Source organism: Numida meleagris, chromosome 2 (assembly GCF_002078875.1).
Source record: "Numida meleagris isolate 19003 breed g44 Domestic line chromosome 2, NumMel1.0, whole genome shotgun sequence".
Taxonomy (NCBI): Eukaryota; Metazoa; Chordata; class Aves; order Galliformes; family Numididae; genus Numida; species Numida meleagris.
The window spans coordinates 1,457,519-1,475,164 of record NC_034410.1 but is presented as its reverse complement, the minus strand read 5'-3'; the positions used below and the strand labels follow the sequence as shown (position 1 = coordinate 1,475,164).

The 17,646-nt window shown below is 53.2% G+C and overlaps 4 protein-coding genes across 11 annotated transcripts in view; 2 read left to right on the top strand and 2 right to left on the bottom strand.

Moving 5' to 3' along the window:
* C2H1orf35 (chromosome 2 C1orf35 homolog) overlaps window positions 1-455 on the bottom strand; it is a 3,886-nt gene extending 3,431 nt beyond the window's left edge. Inside the window, exon 1 of one of the 2 annotated variants that reach the window (XM_021388337.1) lies at window positions 369-455. The gene's annotated coding sequence lies outside the window, so the exon portion shown is untranslated. Of the gene's footprint in view, window positions 1-148; window positions 344-368 lie in introns of those variants that run through there. The other variant, XM_021388338.1, reaches the window with a different exon arrangement.
* On the bottom strand, window positions 548-2,814 carry MRPL55 (mitochondrial ribosomal protein L55). 4 transcript variants are annotated; one of them, XM_021388346.1, is made up of 4 exons: window positions 2,663-2,814; window positions 2,082-2,151; window positions 900-1,083; window positions 548-802 (listed from the first exon to the last, which is right to left on the bottom strand). In XM_021388346.1, exons 1-4 carry the CDS (start codon window positions 2,802-2,804, stop codon window positions 659-661), a joined length of 540 nt encoding a protein of 179 aa, XP_021244021.1. In that variant the 5' UTR covers window positions 2,805-2,814; the 3' UTR covers window positions 548-658. The 4 variants fall into 4 exon arrangements, with proteins under 4 accessions (XP_021244021.1, XP_021244024.1, XP_021244023.1 ...); XM_021388349.1 differs by having other exon boundaries at window positions 2,653-2,728; XM_021388348.1 differs by lacking the exon at window positions 2,663-2,814 and adding an exon at window positions 2,549-2,639.
* GUK1 (guanylate kinase 1) lies at window positions 2,685-17,541 on the top strand. Of its 4 annotated transcripts, none has more exons than XM_021388343.1 (9): window positions 2,685-2,818; window positions 5,258-5,387; window positions 9,113-9,226; window positions 10,603-10,644; window positions 11,734-11,830; window positions 15,223-15,361; window positions 16,488-16,572; window positions 16,898-16,983; window positions 17,369-17,541. In XM_021388343.1, exons 3-9 carry the CDS (start codon window positions 9,115-9,117, stop codon window positions 17,402-17,404), a joined length of 597 nt encoding a protein of 198 aa, XP_021244018.1. In that variant the 5' UTR covers window positions 2,685-2,818; window positions 5,258-5,387; window positions 9,113-9,114; the 3' UTR covers window positions 17,405-17,541. The 4 variants fall into 4 exon arrangements, with proteins under 4 accessions (XP_021244018.1, XP_021244019.1, XP_021244014.1 ...); XM_021388344.1 differs by having other exon boundaries at window positions 5,258-5,397; XM_021388339.1 differs by lacking the exon at window positions 5,258-5,387 and having other exon boundaries at window positions 2,686-2,818.
* The window catches only part of GJC2 (gap junction protein gamma 2), a 32,290-nt gene continuing 32,099 nt past the window's right edge, over window positions 17,456-17,646 (top strand). The window contains exon 1 of the mRNA XM_021388330.1: window positions 17,456-17,594. The gene's annotated coding sequence lies outside the window, so the exon portion shown is untranslated. The remainder of the gene's footprint in view (window positions 17,595-17,646) is intronic.

Below are 17,646 nucleotides of genomic sequence, written 5' to 3'. Positions count from 1 at the left end.
GGGGGGGGGGGTTGGAGGCGGTTGTGTGATTGGGAGGGGGTGGTTGCACAACCCATTGGGGATTGCATGGGCTGGAAATGGGCTCGCATGGGTTAGAGGGGGGCACATAAGCGGACAACGGGGGTTGCGTAAGTTGGGGGGGGGTTACCTAGGCTGCTGGCAATAGGGGTTTGCATGAGTTAGGACAGCCCAAGGGGGAGGGCTGCGCGGCCGGGGGAGGCCGCCCAGCGGTATGGGACGGAGGGGGGGGAAACCGCGACCCCAAGGCCGGGGCCGCACACCCGAGAGCACGGAGGAGTTGGAAAGGAAAACGGCCCAACGCCAGACCCCCCCCCTCCCCTCCCCAGCCCTCCAACCCCGGCACGCACCTCTCCGGGCCGCGGGGCCCGCGCAGTGCAGCCCCGCCCCGGGCGCTACCACCGGGCCGGGAGGGGAGGCGGGCGGTACCACTGCAGTGAGCGGGGGGAGGGGGGGGGGTAGGGACCATGCTGCCCTGAGCCGCCCGGAGGAGGCGTGAAATGAAGCAAAACCACTGGAAAACCCAAAATAAACTCTCAACAAAATCGTTTTTCTCTTTATTTCTGCGGTGGTGACATCACAGTCCGTCAGCCACTGCTCGGTAGGGGATCTTGGTGGGGTGAGCCCAAACCCGCGTCTCTCACTTCTTCCAAAATTTCTTGTATTTCTCCAAGTCCAGCTCCTCCAGGGCCTCCTCCTGCCTGGCTCGGAGCTTGCTGGGGAACTGCCGCCGCAGCCGGGCCTTGCGCTCCGCCTCGGGCAGCGTGCTGCTGTCCACGGGCAGCTACGGAAAAAAACGACGGAAGAGAGTGAGGCTGCAGCACCCAAACCAACACCAAGCCCTGACTGCCCGACTGAGTCGGCGAGGGCGAGTCCCTTACCATGAGGATCTTCTTGGGCTCCTTGTAGCGGATGTGGACGGTGGAGCCGTCGGTGCGGACCAGGAGCAGCGGGTAGAGGCGGCCGTACACCTGGCGGCGGAGGTGGGTGACGGAGGTGCGGTTGGAGTTGTGGAGGCTGCAGGCGGTGTGCAGGGAGCGGGGCACGGCGTGGGGCCGCAGGGCGCTGCGGGGAGGCAAAGCCATCATAGAACACAGAAAGTTAGAAGGGAGCTTTGAAGGGGACAGCCCTAGCTCCATCAGGTGCTCGCAGCCCCGTCCGCTGAGCTTGAGTGTCTGCAGGGATGGAGCTCCACCACCTCTCTGGGCAACCTGTGCCATTGCCTCGCTGCCCTAGCCCTCATCCTAACCCCATCTGGACGCAGCACTCCGGGTGAGGTCTCACAGAGCACAGCAGAGGGGCAGACCCCCCTCCCTCGCCCTGCTGGCCACGAGGCTCTGGATGCAGCCAGGCTGCGGTTGGCTTTAGGGGTGGGAGGGCACAGTGCTGGCTCGTGCCCAGCTGCCATCCACCTGTACCCCCAGAGCAACCACACCACACAGCTCGGTGTCACCCATAAATTTGCTGAGAGTGCGCTTGATCCCACGGTCAGCGTCGCTGATGAAGGTAATAAAGAGCTACTTCTACTCAAACAGGGCTACCATTGCACGAGGTGTCAGAAGAATAAATATTTAGCTTCGTTAAGCAACAACTGCCCAGAGGCAGGAGGCCTTGAAGGGAACATTAATGAGGTGCGGTCTTTTCCAGCCTTAATGATTCTGTGATACTTTGGGGGTACGTTGCCAACTTGTAAAGAAAACCCACGGGCCACAAATCCTTCGCTGCAGTGCCTTCATTATAGCACTAGAAATCACATCCAGGCAAAGACCCTAAGCACATGTGGAAGTATACAACCAACAGTGTTATAATTGTAGGAAAAACTGCAACCAATCATCGTGAGAACTGGAAAATTACTAATTTCGCAGCTTCTGCGAATAAATACTGTGTCAACAGTTTAGTGCGTGAGCTTGGTCTGTGGGAAAGCACCAAGCACCAGGCCTGGCCAATCCCGAAATAAATAACGTTTCTCCTGAGAGCGTGAGGGTTGATTGCCACACAGTGGGTGACGAACCTGCCCTTCAAATCCCAGCTTGGGGCTCCCAAGGGCCAAACACCGCTCTCACCTCAGCGCTCTCCACACCGCTGCCATTGTGCTCTGTGTGAGGGGACGTAGCGCTGCCTCTTGGGGACAACCTGGGGACAAAGAGAGCTGAGAACGGGACCAGGGGATGGATGGCGTGTGGTGACATCCCCACAGCAGAGCGCAGGGACGGCCCCAGCCCCCAGCCCCAAGATGGCGACCACCCCCACAGCGGCCCCAAGATGGCGTCCACCCCTCACACCCGCCCCAAGATGGCGCCCAACCCCCCACACCGGCCCCAAGATGGCGCCCACCCCCACGGCGCTCCAGCCCAAAGATGGCGCCCCCCCCCACCCCCACTCCCGCAATGGTTTGGCCCGACGCAGTCTCCAACCCCCCCATACAAACAACCCACAATGGTTCAGCGCGGGGTAATGCCCTCCCCCCGCCTCCCATAACAGCGCTGTCCCCGCCATCACTGCCCAGCACCGCGGTGCTCCAACCCACAACCTCCGTTTGTTCCGACTCCTCACACCGCCGCCCGCTGACGGACAAAGCACGTGTTACCCCCCCCTTCCCCCCCCCACGCCGCGCTCATGGTTTGCCCCACTCACGTGACCTCACCCAGCGGCGCCGCTTCCCGCCTGGCCGCCCCGCGTGACGTCAGCAGGGGCCGACGGGAACCCCCAGCGCCTCGGGCCGCTCCGCCCTTCCCCTTTCCCCCCCGCTCTCCCCTCATGAGCTGGCGGCGGCTGCATGGGGCCATCGCCCGGGCGGCGGGTGAGCGGCGGCGGCCCGAGTTGAGGGAGCGGGCCCTGCGTGGGTGGAACGGGCGAGGGGAGGGGGTCGGCCTCCCGAGGAGGTGGGTGGGTGTGTGTGAGGGAGGGGATGCGCGCTGAGGGCGGCGGGCTCGGGTCGGGAGGGGCCGCAGTGCCCGTCCGGCCCCAGCCCATCCCGAGGCAGCAGGGCCTCACAGCAGTGACAGAAAGTTGGGAGGGAGTGTTGATCTGCCGGAGGGTAGAAAGGTGCTGCAGACGGACCTGGGTAGGCTGGGTCGATGGGCTGAGGTAAACCGTATGAGTTTCAGTAGGGCTAAGTGTTGGGTCCTGCGTTTTGGTGACAGCCACCCCAGGCAACCCTACAGGCTTGGGGAGGAGTGGCTGGAAAGCTGCCTGATGGAAAGGGAGCTTGGTGTGCTGATGGACATGGGCTGAATGTGAGCCAGCAGTGTGGCCAGGAAGGCCAATGGCATCCTGGCTGGGATCAGGAATGGGGTGATGAGCAGGACTAGGGAAGTCATCCTGCCCCTGTATTAGGCACTGGTGAGGCTCCATCTCGAGTACTGTGTTCAGTTTTGGGCACCTCAGTACAGAAAGGACATGGAGGTGCTGGAGCAGGTCCAAAGAAGGGCAACAAGGCTGGGGAAGGGCTTGGAGAATATGCCCTACAAAGAGAGACTGAAGGAACTGGGGCTGTTTAGTGTGGGGAAGAGGAGGCTGAGGGGAGACCTCACTGCTCCCTTCAAATATGTGAGAGGTGATGGCAGTGAGAGCGGGGCTGGTCTCTTCTCACTGGTGACAGGTGACAGGACAAGGGGAAATGGCCTCAAGCTGCACCAGGGGAGGTTTAGGTTGGATATGAGGAAAAACTTCTTTCCAGAAAGGGTTGTGAAGCACTGGAACAGGCTCCCCAGGGAGGTGGTGGAGTCACCATCCCTGAATGTGTTTAAAAACAGTCTGGATGTGGTGCTCAGGGACATGATTTAGCGGTGAGTTGTTAGAGCTAGGGTAGTATGGTTAGGTTGTGGTTGGACTTGATGATCTTGAAGGTCTTTTCCAACCTGAGCGATTCTGTGATTCTAAATTAGCACTTTTTGGTAATTGTTTGCAGGTGAAACGTGGCTCGGTGCCCACCAGCGGCTGGCACAGCTGCGTGGGGTTGCTCAGCTCCTGCTTAGTGCTTCTCTGTGAAGGAGGAAGGAATTTCCACCTGTGGGTCAGACAAATCCCCATACAGAAATAACAAAGGCAGGAGATATTGCGCTGCGTGCCCGCTCTTGATTAGCGGCCTCGTTGTGTTGAATCCTCATTACCACTTGTTTCATGTGGCCAGCTGATTGCTGGGCTGGTGCTCAGGTGTGGTTCTGTAGAAGCAGCTGATGGAAAGCTGCCCTTCCTTTCTCATGTGTCGCAAGTGGAAGCGCTCGAGAGGGCAGAGAAAAAGTTTGGAGGAAGGGTAGAAGCGAGTCAGGGCTTTTATTAAAATAACCCACGGTGCATTCAGGTAGGATGTCCCCTGAGCCCTGTTCTGCATAGCTCCCGTGGTTCCTGGTTAATGATTGTGCACCCAGCAGCTGTTAAAAAAAAAAAACATTTCTACAAGTTAGAAAGGAGGAGGTAGGAGTTCATGGAGAACATGCTAAAAATAGGGAATGGGATTTTATTCCTAATCCAGGAGACCTTAGCTGGGGTTCCCGACAAACTGTCCTTTAAGCTGCTTTTCTCCTTTGTAAGGGGGCTTTACCTTCTCGTTAAATCTTCTAATCAACATTGATTATGTTTAACTCTTAGTGAGGTCTGTCCTTTGTCCTCCTGAAATTCAGTGCGACTGTAGCAAGCAGGACCAGACTGAGGTTTGCTCCTTGCCTTTGGGATGGTTTCCTGAGTGCTTCTTGTTTGCTCCCCGTATCGTTTTGTGGCCCGACAGGATCTGTGTGGCCTTCGTCTGCAGCTGCAAAACCACAGTGCTGTGGGTTTTTAGGGCCCGTGGTGGTTAGGCTGGGTTCAAAACCACTTCAGGAGAGATCCTCTGTGCTCTGTGTTTGGGAATCGACTGCTCTGAAAGTGCCAAAATCTGAGCAAAGGGGGGGGATAAAAATAAAACTCGTGCTCAGAATACACCTGTAAGTCTGAAACGTGACACGTGGATGCCTCACTGGGCTGGAAGCCAAACAAGAGGTTTAATAAGCCCCATGCCCACTAAATCTGGGCTTTCTCAGGCTTCTTCAGTGCTTTTCTTGTGGGTTTTGATGGCTTCAGGCTGTCAGAAGGAGAGAAACACTGCCTGGCAGGATCTGTGGGGCTGAAAACCCCTATTGATGCAGTAGTATCAAGGTGCAGCCTGGCTCTTTCCTATGAGTGATTCCTTGGGGTCCATCCCATCACTGATCTCACTGTGTCCATTCGGTCCAAGACCACAGAACTCTTTTTCTTCATCCAGGGACAAGTGATCGCAGTGTTGCTTTTGCTGGGCTGCTCTCCCAGTCATTCAGCAGCATGGGACTGAGAGTGATGAAGCCTGCAGGTGGCTTGCTGAGCGAGATGTAGCCAGAGGAAGAATCACAGGAGAGGTGAGAGCAGGTACAAAGACGCTCACTTGTCCGAGCTGCAGCACTGCTGGAACTGTGCTTTGCAGAGCAGTGAACACCTTTCAAAAACACGTGCCCAGCTGGTTTTGTTCCACACCAGCTGGATTCCCAGTTTGCCAGCTGGATGCTCGCTGATTGCTGCCCACAGAGGGCTTGGCCCCTTCAGCTGGCAGTGAAAATTGATGGGGTGTTTTTTTTCCCTGTATATTGTCTTGTTTTGTTCTGCTTGCAGAGGTCTCAAGCAAAGAAGAAGGGATACGTTTGGAGGGAGGCAGGCAGGGGTAAACACCTGTCAGTCCTTGAGTTTATTTTCAGCCTTTTTAAAGAAGTGAGCCCTGTGATTGCAACACGTGTCTTTTCTCACTTCTGGGTATTTCTGTGGGAGAAAAAAAAAAAGGAGTCAAGTAAAGGGTGGGGCTGCAGAAGGTGGAGCAGCGTCATGCAGATCAAATACAAAGGAATCCACATCCTCAGGGCACGGCTCCCTGCCTTGCCATCCTTGAGTGGTTCCCCTGCAGCCTTCCTCCCTCTCGCAGCCTAGTGCCAGCAGCCTTCATTGCAAACCAGGACCTCAGCAGCAGGCTGGCACCCCTGGCTTTCAGTTAAATAACACCAGAGGTGTAAGACCCTTAACATCCACATGTCCTGAAGAGGAAAACTGGGGTGTTTTTTGGGGGGAGGGAGGGGGTTGGCATTTGCACTGGGCAATGGGCAGAGCATTTGGCATCTGATGAAAGGGTGTGTTACAAAGTCAAGACCCTCCAATAGAAGATTGTAAGGAAACTTAGTCCTGTCCACTGAGAATTTCGGAGGCTTTAGGCTTTAAAGGAGGCTTGTAGAAACACAAAAGCCAGAGTAAGAGGTTGAGGTTGGCCAGGCTAGGCATTCCCTGGGGATGTGGGACCAGGTCACTGCTCTGCCCTGTGCAGACCTGGGATTTGACTCCTGGTGTTGCCGAGTGTCACCACCTCTGTGATGGGTTTTGTGGCAGAGCTGTGGTCTGTGAGCAGCTGGCGCCTGAGCTGAGCACCTTGGAATCATACAATCATAAGCTGGCTTAGGTTGGAAGGGACCTTAAAGATCACCTGGTTCTAACCCCTGTGCCTTGCCAGGGTTGATGAGGCCAATAGAATACCCTCAATAAATGAGATACTGTTGGCTTTCCAGGCTGCAAGAGAACACTGCTGGCTCGTGTCTGGATTCCATCCACCAGGACCCCCAAACCCTTCTCCGGGGCTGTTCTCAGTGAGTTCTCCCAGTCTGTATGCACATCTGGGATTGTCCCAACCCAGGGGCAGCATGTTACACTTGACCTTTTTGAACCTCATTAGGTTCTCACGAGTCCATTTCTCAAGCCTTTGTTCTGATATTGTATTATTTTAGCCAAAGTGGGGCAGTTTCAGGCAGAGAGCTCGTGCTGTGTCCCACTGCAGAGGGGCTGGAAAGTGGTGGGTGGAGGTCTGGGCAAGGAACAGAATTCATGTTGTCATTGTGGACAGTTCCGTTCATCACCGAGCTGAGGTTGAGCAGTGGCTGGAAGCAGCAGCCACGCCAACTTCAGTCCAAAAGAAGAAGAACACTTTCTGCAGAAGGTGAAATCCCAAAGGCAGCGTGTGCCACGGCCGTGCCAGCGTGTGCTGGCACCCGTCAGCTTGTTAATGGTGCTTGACTGTGACTTTACCTGCCAGGAGAGCGGGGAGTGGAGCAGAAAGCACAAGAGGAGATTAAAGATCAGCGAGCAGTTTTCATTGGCTGTCTTAAAATTGCAGCTCGGTAACGAGGCAGCTCACAAATAGCCCAGCTCGCTGCCTGCCCGCTCAGACTGGGAACCTGTCACTGCTGCGAGGAGCTGGGCTTGGCTGTGAAGGAGCAGGAGCAAAAGGTAGGGGTGCACTGGAAGTCGTAGCCAGCACTCAGAGGGTACCATGCCTGTTCCTCTTCCCAGTTTCCCTGGGCTTGGATGCATTAATCACAAGTGATTTGAGCAGCTTTGCGTTCCTGTTTGCCTGATAGAGGGTAGAAATCTCAAGGGGAAGGAGAGGAGAGCAGCATCCTGGCTGGGGTGTTTCTCTTTTGCAGTGTTATTAGGGTTGGCTGATGCTCTCCTGTCTGTTTAATGAGTGGGAGGGACAAGAAGAGACAGATGCTACAGAAAAGTCAGCAAGGGCAGCATTGCTTCCCTGCTCCAGGCATTGAGTGGGAGTTCGGTGGGGAGGTGCAGGAGGGTGTTCTCTTTCTGTATTGAGCAGTTAGGGAAAACCTGGGATATCTGGAAATTCTCAGAGGCTCGGGGAAGAGCAGCCCAGGTCTGTACCCAAGAGGACTTCCTAAAGATTTGTTCATCATTTATACTTTTTTTTTTTTTTGGATGATGGAGCCTAACTCAGCAGCATGGTGAAGTACGTAGGGTGCGACTAAGCCTGCAGCAACCAAAGGACACTTGCAGCAACAAAACAGTTCCTTGACAGCTGGTGACTGAACCTGGGTGTTTTTATGGCCATGTATGCATTAGCTGCTGCTCAGACTGTAGATTTTCTGTATCAATATCTGTCTCGGGGATCAGAGGGAGAACTCATGATTTGCTGGCTGTTGTGCTGCCCAGTAGGTGTCTTTGAGATCACAGGGCCGTGCAGCAGGGATCTGGGGATAAGGAGGGACCTGGCTCGGGTCAGGTAGGCAGCAGGGCCAGATAAGCCAGCTGCCCCATCCCTGGCTGCAGCTGCTTTTGTAAGAGGCTGCGTGTGGCTTAAGGCTCTTTGAAAAGTGATTTGCAAGGTCAGGGTGACATTGCTATGATCTAATTTAAAACGGAAAGGCATTACCCTGTCTGTCTGCTGAGTGCTCCTTGGGCCAGACCCAGCTGGTGAGGCTAAAGAGATGCCCCTGGGGGCTTTGCTGCTTGTGGAAGGGAGTGGGTTTTAAGGAGGAAAAACAGACCTGTTGGATTTGTCCTGCTCTTGGTATCACCCCTGCCTTAGAAGCTGCCCACTTGCTCCTGGTGGATGACAGTCCCCAGAGAAAACCCCACACTGTACTACAGAAATTTCCTCCTCGTTCACATGTTAATAATTAACTGTTCTTCTTCCCCAGAGGGGCAGGCGCATGAAAACGCCCATTCTTTTTCCCTCTGGCTGAAGAAACAACCGCAGAGAGATCGATGTGACCCAAGGCTGCCTTGTTTCTTTGCTGGGAGCCAAGCCCTTCTTGCTTGTTGCCACACCTCCAGCTGCAGTTTGTGCTGCAGGGTGCAGCTGGTGCCTGTGCCCCCGGACACAGCTGTGCCCAGGCGCTGCTGCAGGGATTTGAGGTTTATTTCCCATGTGTTATATGTGCAGACCGGGGCCAGAAGCAATACAGGGTGAAGCTGTCCTGCTGCATTGCTGGTGGCCTCATCGTCAGCTTTTCAAATCCAGCCCCTCTGGGCCAGGCTGAGGCCCTTTCTCCTCAGTGCAGAGGTGGCAGCTTCCACTGTTTGCAGAAAGTTTGCTGACCTAATTGTTCTTCGGATTTCCCCGGTATTTCCTGCACTCCCCCATGTTTCCCATCAGCTCTCATCTTCTAATTTCTCATCACCTATCATTTTTCAGTAGAAACTTGTATCGGATGATAGAGGACAGAGGCACTTGTGGCCTTGAGATGCCACTGGGAACCTGCACCTGTGTTTTCTACGTGTTTCTAACCAGCCATGTGTTTGTTTGTCTTTGTAGCCATGCAGGGACCGAGGCCGGTGGTTCTGAGTGGCCCATCAGGTGCAGGGAAGAGCACTTTGATAAAGAAATTGTTTAAAGATTACGAGAACATCTTCGGCTTCAGTGTCTCTCGTGAGTATCTGATTGCCTCTGGAAGGGCAGTGGAGAAGGTTGGGGCCACGAGCCCAGAGGTTCTGTACCTGTGTTTGTGTCCCATATAACAGGCTTCTCTTCTTTGCCTGCATCTTTGTGGGCTTTTGGTGTCTTTAAATGAGTGCAAGGGACCTTTATTCGGCCTAATGTGGTTCCTTGTAATGTGAAAATAGCCCTGGCTTGCTGACATGGTCCACTCACACCCGGCTGCAGGCAGTGCTGAATGCTGCATCCACCTGGCAAATACCCAAGAAAACGTCTCCTTTAGTCGTGGGAGATGTGGCTTGCAGTGTTTGAATGTTGCATCCTCTGACACAAGGCAGATGGGTGAGTGCAGCTTCTCCATCCCTGGGAGCCTCTGGGAAGGGGACATTGGCTTAGGACAAAACGAGCACAGGTTGAGGGATTTGCAAGATAACCACCAGCACTGCATAATTCCCCGTGCAGGTGATATGCTCACACGTGCCAACCAGCCATTTACATGAGCAGAGCTGTTTGAAATCCCCTCTGTCTCCCACTGAATTCTGCAGAAGGGTGTGCTGCTCTCCGTGGCCCTTTTGAAAGGGGCTGTAGGGTGTCAATGCAACGCCAGGTGTTGCTGTGCAAACTGTTCTTGGTAGCCACAGCAGGGTACAGAGAATTTTCCTTAGGCAGCTTGCTTGTTGTGAGACAAATGTTGTTTCCTTTTCCCTTAGTGACACCTTAAAGATGACCCTCAAAGTTTGGGCTGCACGCTCAGCTCATTCACCTGCTTGCCTTACTGCACTAGCTTAATTCATGCCAGTCCTAAATAAAATAACTGGCGTTGCCTTCCACGCTGACCATCAGATTTCTTGTGGTTTGCAGAGCATCTTCTTAAAATAATGTGAGTTTGAACGACTTCCAACAGGCTTCAAAGGCAGCCTGACTTATTCGCCTGCTTCATGCAGCACTTTGCCCTTGCTCTTGAAATCTGGCTATTTTAAGCATCTCTGTAGGTGCTGCTTAATCTTTTCCAACGAGGATAACTTTGCAAAGTAGGACATGGCTAATTCCCCTGCACCGAGGCAGGGATCTGAGTAGCACGTCCAGGATTACACGGGAGGTCTGTGGCAGAATGGGAAGCTAAACCCAGTCTGTAAGACCCAGGCTGCCTGCTTTGCACCTAACAGTCATGACTGCTTTCAGATTACATAGGATTCTTCAGTTAAAGGCCAGTTGTGGATGTGGTGTAGCTGATTCCAAAAGCTTTGATCACTTTTGGCAGTGGATCAGCTTACAAAGTGATTAATTTCTATATGTGGTGGTGCTCTTATGTCTTTTATACTACTACTTCCTTGTTCCTGCAGTTTCCAAGGCTGTTTTTTTGCTTGCAGATACAACGAGGCAGCCAAGACCCGGAGAAGTAAATGGCAAAGGTGAGTGTGTTGTAACTGGGCATGTCTCACCAGACTCAAGAAATTATTGCTCTGAAAACATTTTTTAATGGGAACTGCAGGTAAGTTGTGGTCCCGTGTTTGTGCTTGTAGGGTCTGTTTCTGTAGGCAGAAGTGAGTGAGTGTCCAGTAATGACATATTTGTACTTAGGTACCTTTTGGTTTTGACCTCAGTGGCCGTGAGACCGTAGTGCCCGCTGTTCTGCAGCACAGGCTGTGCACTGGAGAGAGGAACTGAAGAGGGATGGATATGGCAGAACAAAACTAAAATAGAATTAAGCACTGAAATGCTAAGTGAGGCAGAGCGTATGCTCCCAGTTTTTCTAGGCTCTCTTTCTTTGGCACAGTGACCAAGATTTTTCAATGTGGGGTTCTCAGTTTAAGCACCCCAGTCCATATGTGAACACTGAGTGGCATGATTTCCCAAGTGCCAAGCATCTCTGGTTAGATGCATCGAAGGCACAGTGTTTTGGGAGATGCACCTGCCTAATGAGATGCCTTTATCTGAGTTCCTAGCTTGTGTGCAGCTGACTAGATGCTTTTCTGGTTTGTTTCCGTATTTCAGAAAGAAACAAATGAGTTTTGCACTTAATTGCCAAAGGGAGCCTTCATTGTGAAGTGAAAGGGAGACATTTCAACGAAAGACAGAGAAGCAGTTCTGTTCTTCTATACCTGATCTTCCCTTTCGTGTCTCTCACTCTCTCTTTTCCCCATTCTAGTCTTTAATCACAAATGCTTTCAAATCACTGCCCTTGGCCGTCCCGCTGTGACGCGTTCCAGGCTTGCAGGGGAGTTTCCCACTGCACAAGGAAGGGGAGGGGGCATGAAGAAGAGCGCACAGCAGCGTGCCTGGCCACACAGTGTTCCAGAAGCACTGGAGCAGGTGTCTGGTCAGTTGGGGTGCAGAGGGAATGCTGTATGTGTTGATTGGAAGGTAGATATCTCCAGTCTGCCAAGGTTGTCTGAAGCAGATTTTCAGGTGCGTCTGCCCTGAGCATCCGTGCGTGTTCTCTTTGGCCTTGAAGTTTGCCTTTCAAGCTTCTGATTTCTGCTTCTTTTCCCTGTTTCCAGATTACCACTTTGTGACCAGAGAGGAAATGAAGAAAGAAATCGATGCTGGTGAATTCATCGAGCACGCGGAGTTCTCAGGAAATATGTATGGGACGAGGTACGCGATGCAGACCTGAGCCCGGGTGGTGTGGGGAGCTGAGACCATGCTGGAAGAGAAAGTGTTTTAACTTGGGGATGCTTCCTGCCCGCCCATCCCACGTTACCTAGCAGTCTGAATGTGGTAAATCTGGGGGCAGAAGGGCTGGCATCTCCATTGGCTGCTGTGAAGCAAGTAGGAGTGCTTCTTTAGTAAAGTGGCTGATTACATGTAGATGTGTTGCGTGCCACCCTTGACTGTGGTTAAAGAGTTAGGTGGATTTGAAAATAGCATTGCTCCGGGCATCGGAGCTGAAGATCAATAAAACGTTAAGCAGCAATGTTAATTAGAAGTCAAATATCTTATGTAATTATTGTTAGGAAATTGTGGTGATACAGCAAAGGACGTGGTAAGGAGGGAAGTTAAAATATGTCTGAGAGATTTAATTGGTTGAATGAAAGACAGCCACCTGGAATTCCTTCCAATGCTTGAAGGGAGAATATAAACAGGAGGGGGAACGATTGTTTACAAGGGTGGATAGCAGTAGGACAAGGGGGAATGGTTTTAAACTGAGACGGGAGGTTTAGGTTAGATATTAGGAGGAAGTTTCTCACTCAGAGGGTGGTGATGTGCTGGAACAGGTTGCCCAAGGAGGTTGTGGATGCCCCGTCCCTGGAGGCATTCAAGGCCAGGCTGGACGTGGCTCTGGGCAGCCTGGTCTAGTGGTTGGTGACCCTGCACTCAGCAGGGGGGTTGAGAGTAGATGATTTTTGAGGTCCTTTTCAACCCAGGCCATTCTGTGATTCTATGAAGTCAGCTAGGGCTGACTTTCAGGGATCTGGCCTTGGCCCCTTGAAGCTGGTAGAGGAGCTTGGTCTCTGCTTTGGCCTCAGTGCTTTCAGCATTGCTCATTGGGCCAGAGAAACCCAACCTGACAGCTCATCATTTACCTCAAATACCCAGCACCAAGGAGAAGCCAAGTTCAGACTCCTTAATCCCTGGGTTTATGGTGTGTAGGACAGGCTCCCTTCCTTCGTGTGTGTCATGCTTAATCCACTCTGCTTGGTGCAGAGGAGGTGGTGGCTCTCAGGTGTCTGCTGTGCTTCCAGGGCATGGCGGTGCCCTTCCCTCTGGGTGGCTGCTGAGAGGGCTCCTTTCTGCAGCTGATTCCCACGAAACTCAATCAGACGTGGGTGGAAAGGGCAAACACGAGTCAGAAGTTACTAGGAGGAGATGGGGGACCTGAAAACCTTCTGAAAAACAGGATTGTATTGGAATGAGCCCAGAATGTGTCGGTTTGGCTGACCCTGGGCAGAGCAGAGAGGGATGAGGGGTACGTGTCCTTCTTCAGTTCCTTCTGTGTATTCACACTGAGCGTGTAGCATGGGAGGCTGAAATTAACTCAGGTCAGAAATTGACCCAAAACGTTAAATACCCGTTGGCAAACAAAATACGTAGTGAAGCTATCCAAGCCTCCATTTTCCATACAGGTGCCTGTGGATATTTCTGATGAGATGTGTGATAAATTGGAGAGTCCCTCGTGCTTATCAGAGCTTTAAGTTTTTGCCAATCCGTTGTGCTCCCTAAATCTTACCAGCTAATGATACTTAATACCTACGTTAATTTCTTTAAGAGCCCTGAAAGAGTCAAGGGATCGTGGTTGGTTAGCCCACAGAAACCAGGACTTCTTGGAAGCTGCCTTAAATCACAGGCTGCAATCAGGGCAGAGGCACGAGATCTTATGGATTTGCTGTGGCTGATGCTCAGGTCTGGGCTCTTGCTCCTGCTCCCTTGGGCAAGGCAGCAAATCCTTGTATTTGTACAGGGCACAGTGCTGGTCTCACAGCATGGCTGCAGCTTTCCCCTTCCTGTTGGGGTTTAAGTGACCTGTGCTGTGGGACAACCATGGCAGGAGAGCTGCCAGCCATCCCCTTGTGCCTGTGTGACCCCGTGACAGCAGCATCTCTGCGGGCAGCGGTCCCTGCCACCCCTGCAGGTCAGTTGTGCAGATGGGCTGCCTGTCTGCCTGCTCTGCCCTTCTGTCTGGTGTGGGCAGCACTCCTCACAGGTGTGCTGTGCTCCTCCCTTGCTCATCTCTGGGCTTTTTCAGGGCTCACAGCTTCCCCCAGATCTTTCCTGCTTTCCTCATTTTTGGCTCTTTGTATCCCTCCGAGAGGCACCTTCTGCTCCGTGCTGCCTCCATCCTTTCCAGCTGTGGCTGCAGGAAGTTGTAGTGAGGCTGTGGCTACCATGGGCTGAGGGCTCTCCATCTGTGTTACCACAGTTTGCTCTGCTCATGCCCTGCAGATACCTGTGCTGTGGCCCCGAGTATCTGCTGTGTGACACCCATGGGTGCTTTGTGCTGGTGAAGGCTTTGTCTTCTCCAGCCTGGGGCACTGTTAACCAGGCAGCAGGGCTGGAGAGAGCTGGGAAAGGAGTGCTGAGGTAAGGAATCCTCCTTGGCCAGAGCTCTGCCTCATTCCCTAGGGTGCAGGATGGGACAGGAGTGCTTGTTGGAGGCAGTCTGTATTCAGCACATCTCTGCAGAACGCTCTTCCCATCACAGGGTGGATTTTGGTAGCGTAGGTTCATAAAGAGAGATCCAAAGAGGTGCCCTGATTACAGGCAGGGAGTCGAGCAGGTTCAAGGCTGACTGTAGGATGTTTTCTCCCTATCTCTGCTGCCACTCCTTATTCAGCTCCCTCCAGATCTCTGCAGTGGCCACCTCTGAGCTCCTAGCACTGTGCGTTGCTCTTGTGCCACTGAGCCTTGTCTTGGAGGAGATCCTGCACACAGCACTGTACAAATCCTGCCCGAGGAGTGCCCTGATAGGGCAGGAGCTCATCCAGGCACCTCTGGTGTACTGGGAGAGGGATGGAGCTGCTGCTTTTCAAGGGCTAACTGGAAGTATTCAGGAAAAAGCTGGAGGCAGTTGTGTACAGCCCACTTTGTGGGAAGGTGCAGCCACCTTTGAGCACATAAGAGAACCATTACAGAATCTTCTTGCTTGTGCATCTTGAGAAACAGCCCAAAGCATCCATTAAGCCTTCAGGAGAGTGCATGGGTATGGAAATCAAGGAAAGAAAGTTCTCTGTTCTTCAGTGAGACTGCTCCTGTGTTTGTCAAATGGAGGAGCTTAATGGGCCGTGCTTGAGCCACAGTCTTTGTGGAGTAGTCACGTTACCCATTTCCACACTCTCCATCAGGGTTTTGCCAGCCTCTAGCAGGAGCCAGCCCCTCTGCAATACCCCGGGAGCCTGGAGGACACTCAAGGAAAGAGCAGAGCAGACTTTCTTCCCTCCCACAGCAGTTTGGGCACATGGGAGCCCTGTGCAGCCCTGCTGCTGGGGGGGCCCCGAACCCCACTGCTGTGCTGGAGGCTCTGACCCCTTCCCTGTTTGGTCTTTCCCTAGTAAAGGTGCGGTGCAAGCTGTTCAGGCCAAGAACCAGATCTGCATCCTGGACATTGACATCCAAGGCGTAAAGAACATCAAGAAGACAGAGCTGAACCCCATCTACATCTCCGTGCAGCCTCCGTCCATAGACGTCTTGGTGAGCGGCCGCCTTCCTTTGCCGTTAAGCGGTTAGAGGTAATCGGCGTCCTGCTCTGAAGCGGTGGGGGTTCCCCCCCCTTTGTTGTTGAAGGGATATGCTCTGAAGGGCTGGGGGAGTGGGGAACACGTTTCCAAGCACGCTCTTAGCTCTGCCCAGCCTGGGTCCCCGTGAGAAACCTTGCACTGCCTTGTTATTTGGGTCTCTCCTTTAGTTTCCACATGTCAGTGTGGTTGCTTGTGTTGGGTTATGAGCTCCAAATACATCAGTTGTGCTTACAGTGGGAGGTAAGGAGATTTTGTGATGAGGCTTGCTTCCAGCCATTGAAGTTAAGCATTAGGAGGCTGTCTCTCTGCAGCACTGGAAAACCTACACCCCTTCATTCTCATGTGGTCCTGCAGAGTAATGATGGCACTGTGCCTCTGGGAGGAGTGAATCACTGTCATGGTTCAGAGAGGAATCTGGGCATGAGTATCATGGGATCGTTAAGGTTGGAGATGACCTCTGAGATCCCCAAGTCCAACCCCAGCCCACCCCCACCATGCCCACCAGCCACGTCCCTCAGTGCCACATCTCCACAGTCCTTGAACCCCTCCAGGGTCAGTGATCCCACCACGTCCCTGGGCAGCCCGTGCCAATGCATCACCCCTTTTTCCAAGAAGAAATTTTTCCAAATGTGCAACCTGAATCTCCTCTGGGGAGATGTGGCAGGAGGAACCCCTAGCTCTGTGCCCAGAGCTGACTCTCCCCTCACACTCTGAGTAAATCAAGTAGCCTGCATTTCTGGTGGAGGAGGAAGCCAACAGTGTACTGGTTCCAAAGCCCGACAGATGTCACCTCATAGCAGAACCTGCACGGCTGTTAACAAAAATAAGACAAATACAGGGGGTGAGAGAAGAAGAGAATGGGATCTGGAGCTGTGGATCAGACATCCTGAACCCAGGCCCAGCTTGGCCACTGGTTTGGGCTGGAATTGAGGTCCCTGGCCTATTGCGGAGTGTTAACGTCACGCCCGCTGTTGCTGACAGTAGCAGATATCTCCGCTGTGGTGATGGGATGGGGGTGTTCCCTGCATATGCACCACTTGGGATACACATTTCTTTAATGTGTTTGTCATTGGGTTTAGGAAAAAAGACTGCGTGACCGACAGACTGAGACAGAAGAAAGTCTACGGAAGCGTTTGACTGCAGCCCGTGTAGATCTGGAACTCAGTAAGTCTTGGGAGGCTTTGAGCAAAGTGCCCAGGGAGAGGGGTGCACGGGGGATGGAGGAGCTGTTTTCTGCACAGACATCTGACTTTTTTTTTTCTCTGAGGAACGCTGGCGGGGTTTGGGCATTAGCTGGGTTTGATCTAAGCATCATGCTGCATCGTTTCCCATTGCAATTCCCTGAGGGCAGGGAGCAGAGAAGCGCATAAGCAGCGGCTGAAATAATAATGATAATAAAACGCCGCAGGAGCTCAGATTGTGCACGAGAGATGGCACAGGGAAGGAACGTGTTCTTCTGTAAGCCCTCTGTCCTTGCCTCCTTCACTAGGTAAAGAGCCTGGCCTCTTTGACTTGGTCATTGTTAATGATGATCTCGAAAAAGCCTATTCCGAATTGAAGGAGCTGCTCCTGGAGGTGAGTCCTGGGGGGCTTTGCTGCTTTCTCCCTGGGTAAGCCTGCCTGCTGTGCTGAGAAGTCAGGTCACAGCCAGCCACAGAAGTGTGCCAGCAGCAGATCCGGCTTGAGCTGCTGGGTGATGGTGGCTTGGTGACCTAAGAGTGGGAAATGGATCCAGCTCAGTCCTGGAGCAGTGGCAGAACAGGCATACATCTCTGGAGAGCACAGAAGGGGCGTGCTGCTGGGAAGAGCAGGGAACACCCTGCTGTGTTCCAGGGGCAGCGCTTACGCAGGAGCCTCGGTGCTGTGCTCCAGGGGCACGTTCCGTGGGGCTCCTGCTCTGCAGATCTGTGAAACTTCCCAGAAGTGACGGTGCTCAGCTGTTCTCCTGGTCTTCTTGCAGGAAATCCAGAAGGCCCAAGAATCCAGGAAGTCCTGAGCGGAGCCTGCCTGGACGCTTCATCGCATCATTCCTGAGCCGCAGCGCAACGTTTCATTCCAAGAGACATTCCCTTTAGGCCCATCCTCCTGCCAGGTTACTTTAGGATATTTGTATTAAAAGAAAGGAAAAGGAAACCCGCTCGTGCTCGTGTTTCTGTTGGCCAGGTGCTCGGCGTGCGCTCTCCCAGGTTTGAACCTCAGCTGGAGAACTGGGAATTGATTGCACAGCACCTGCTGCTG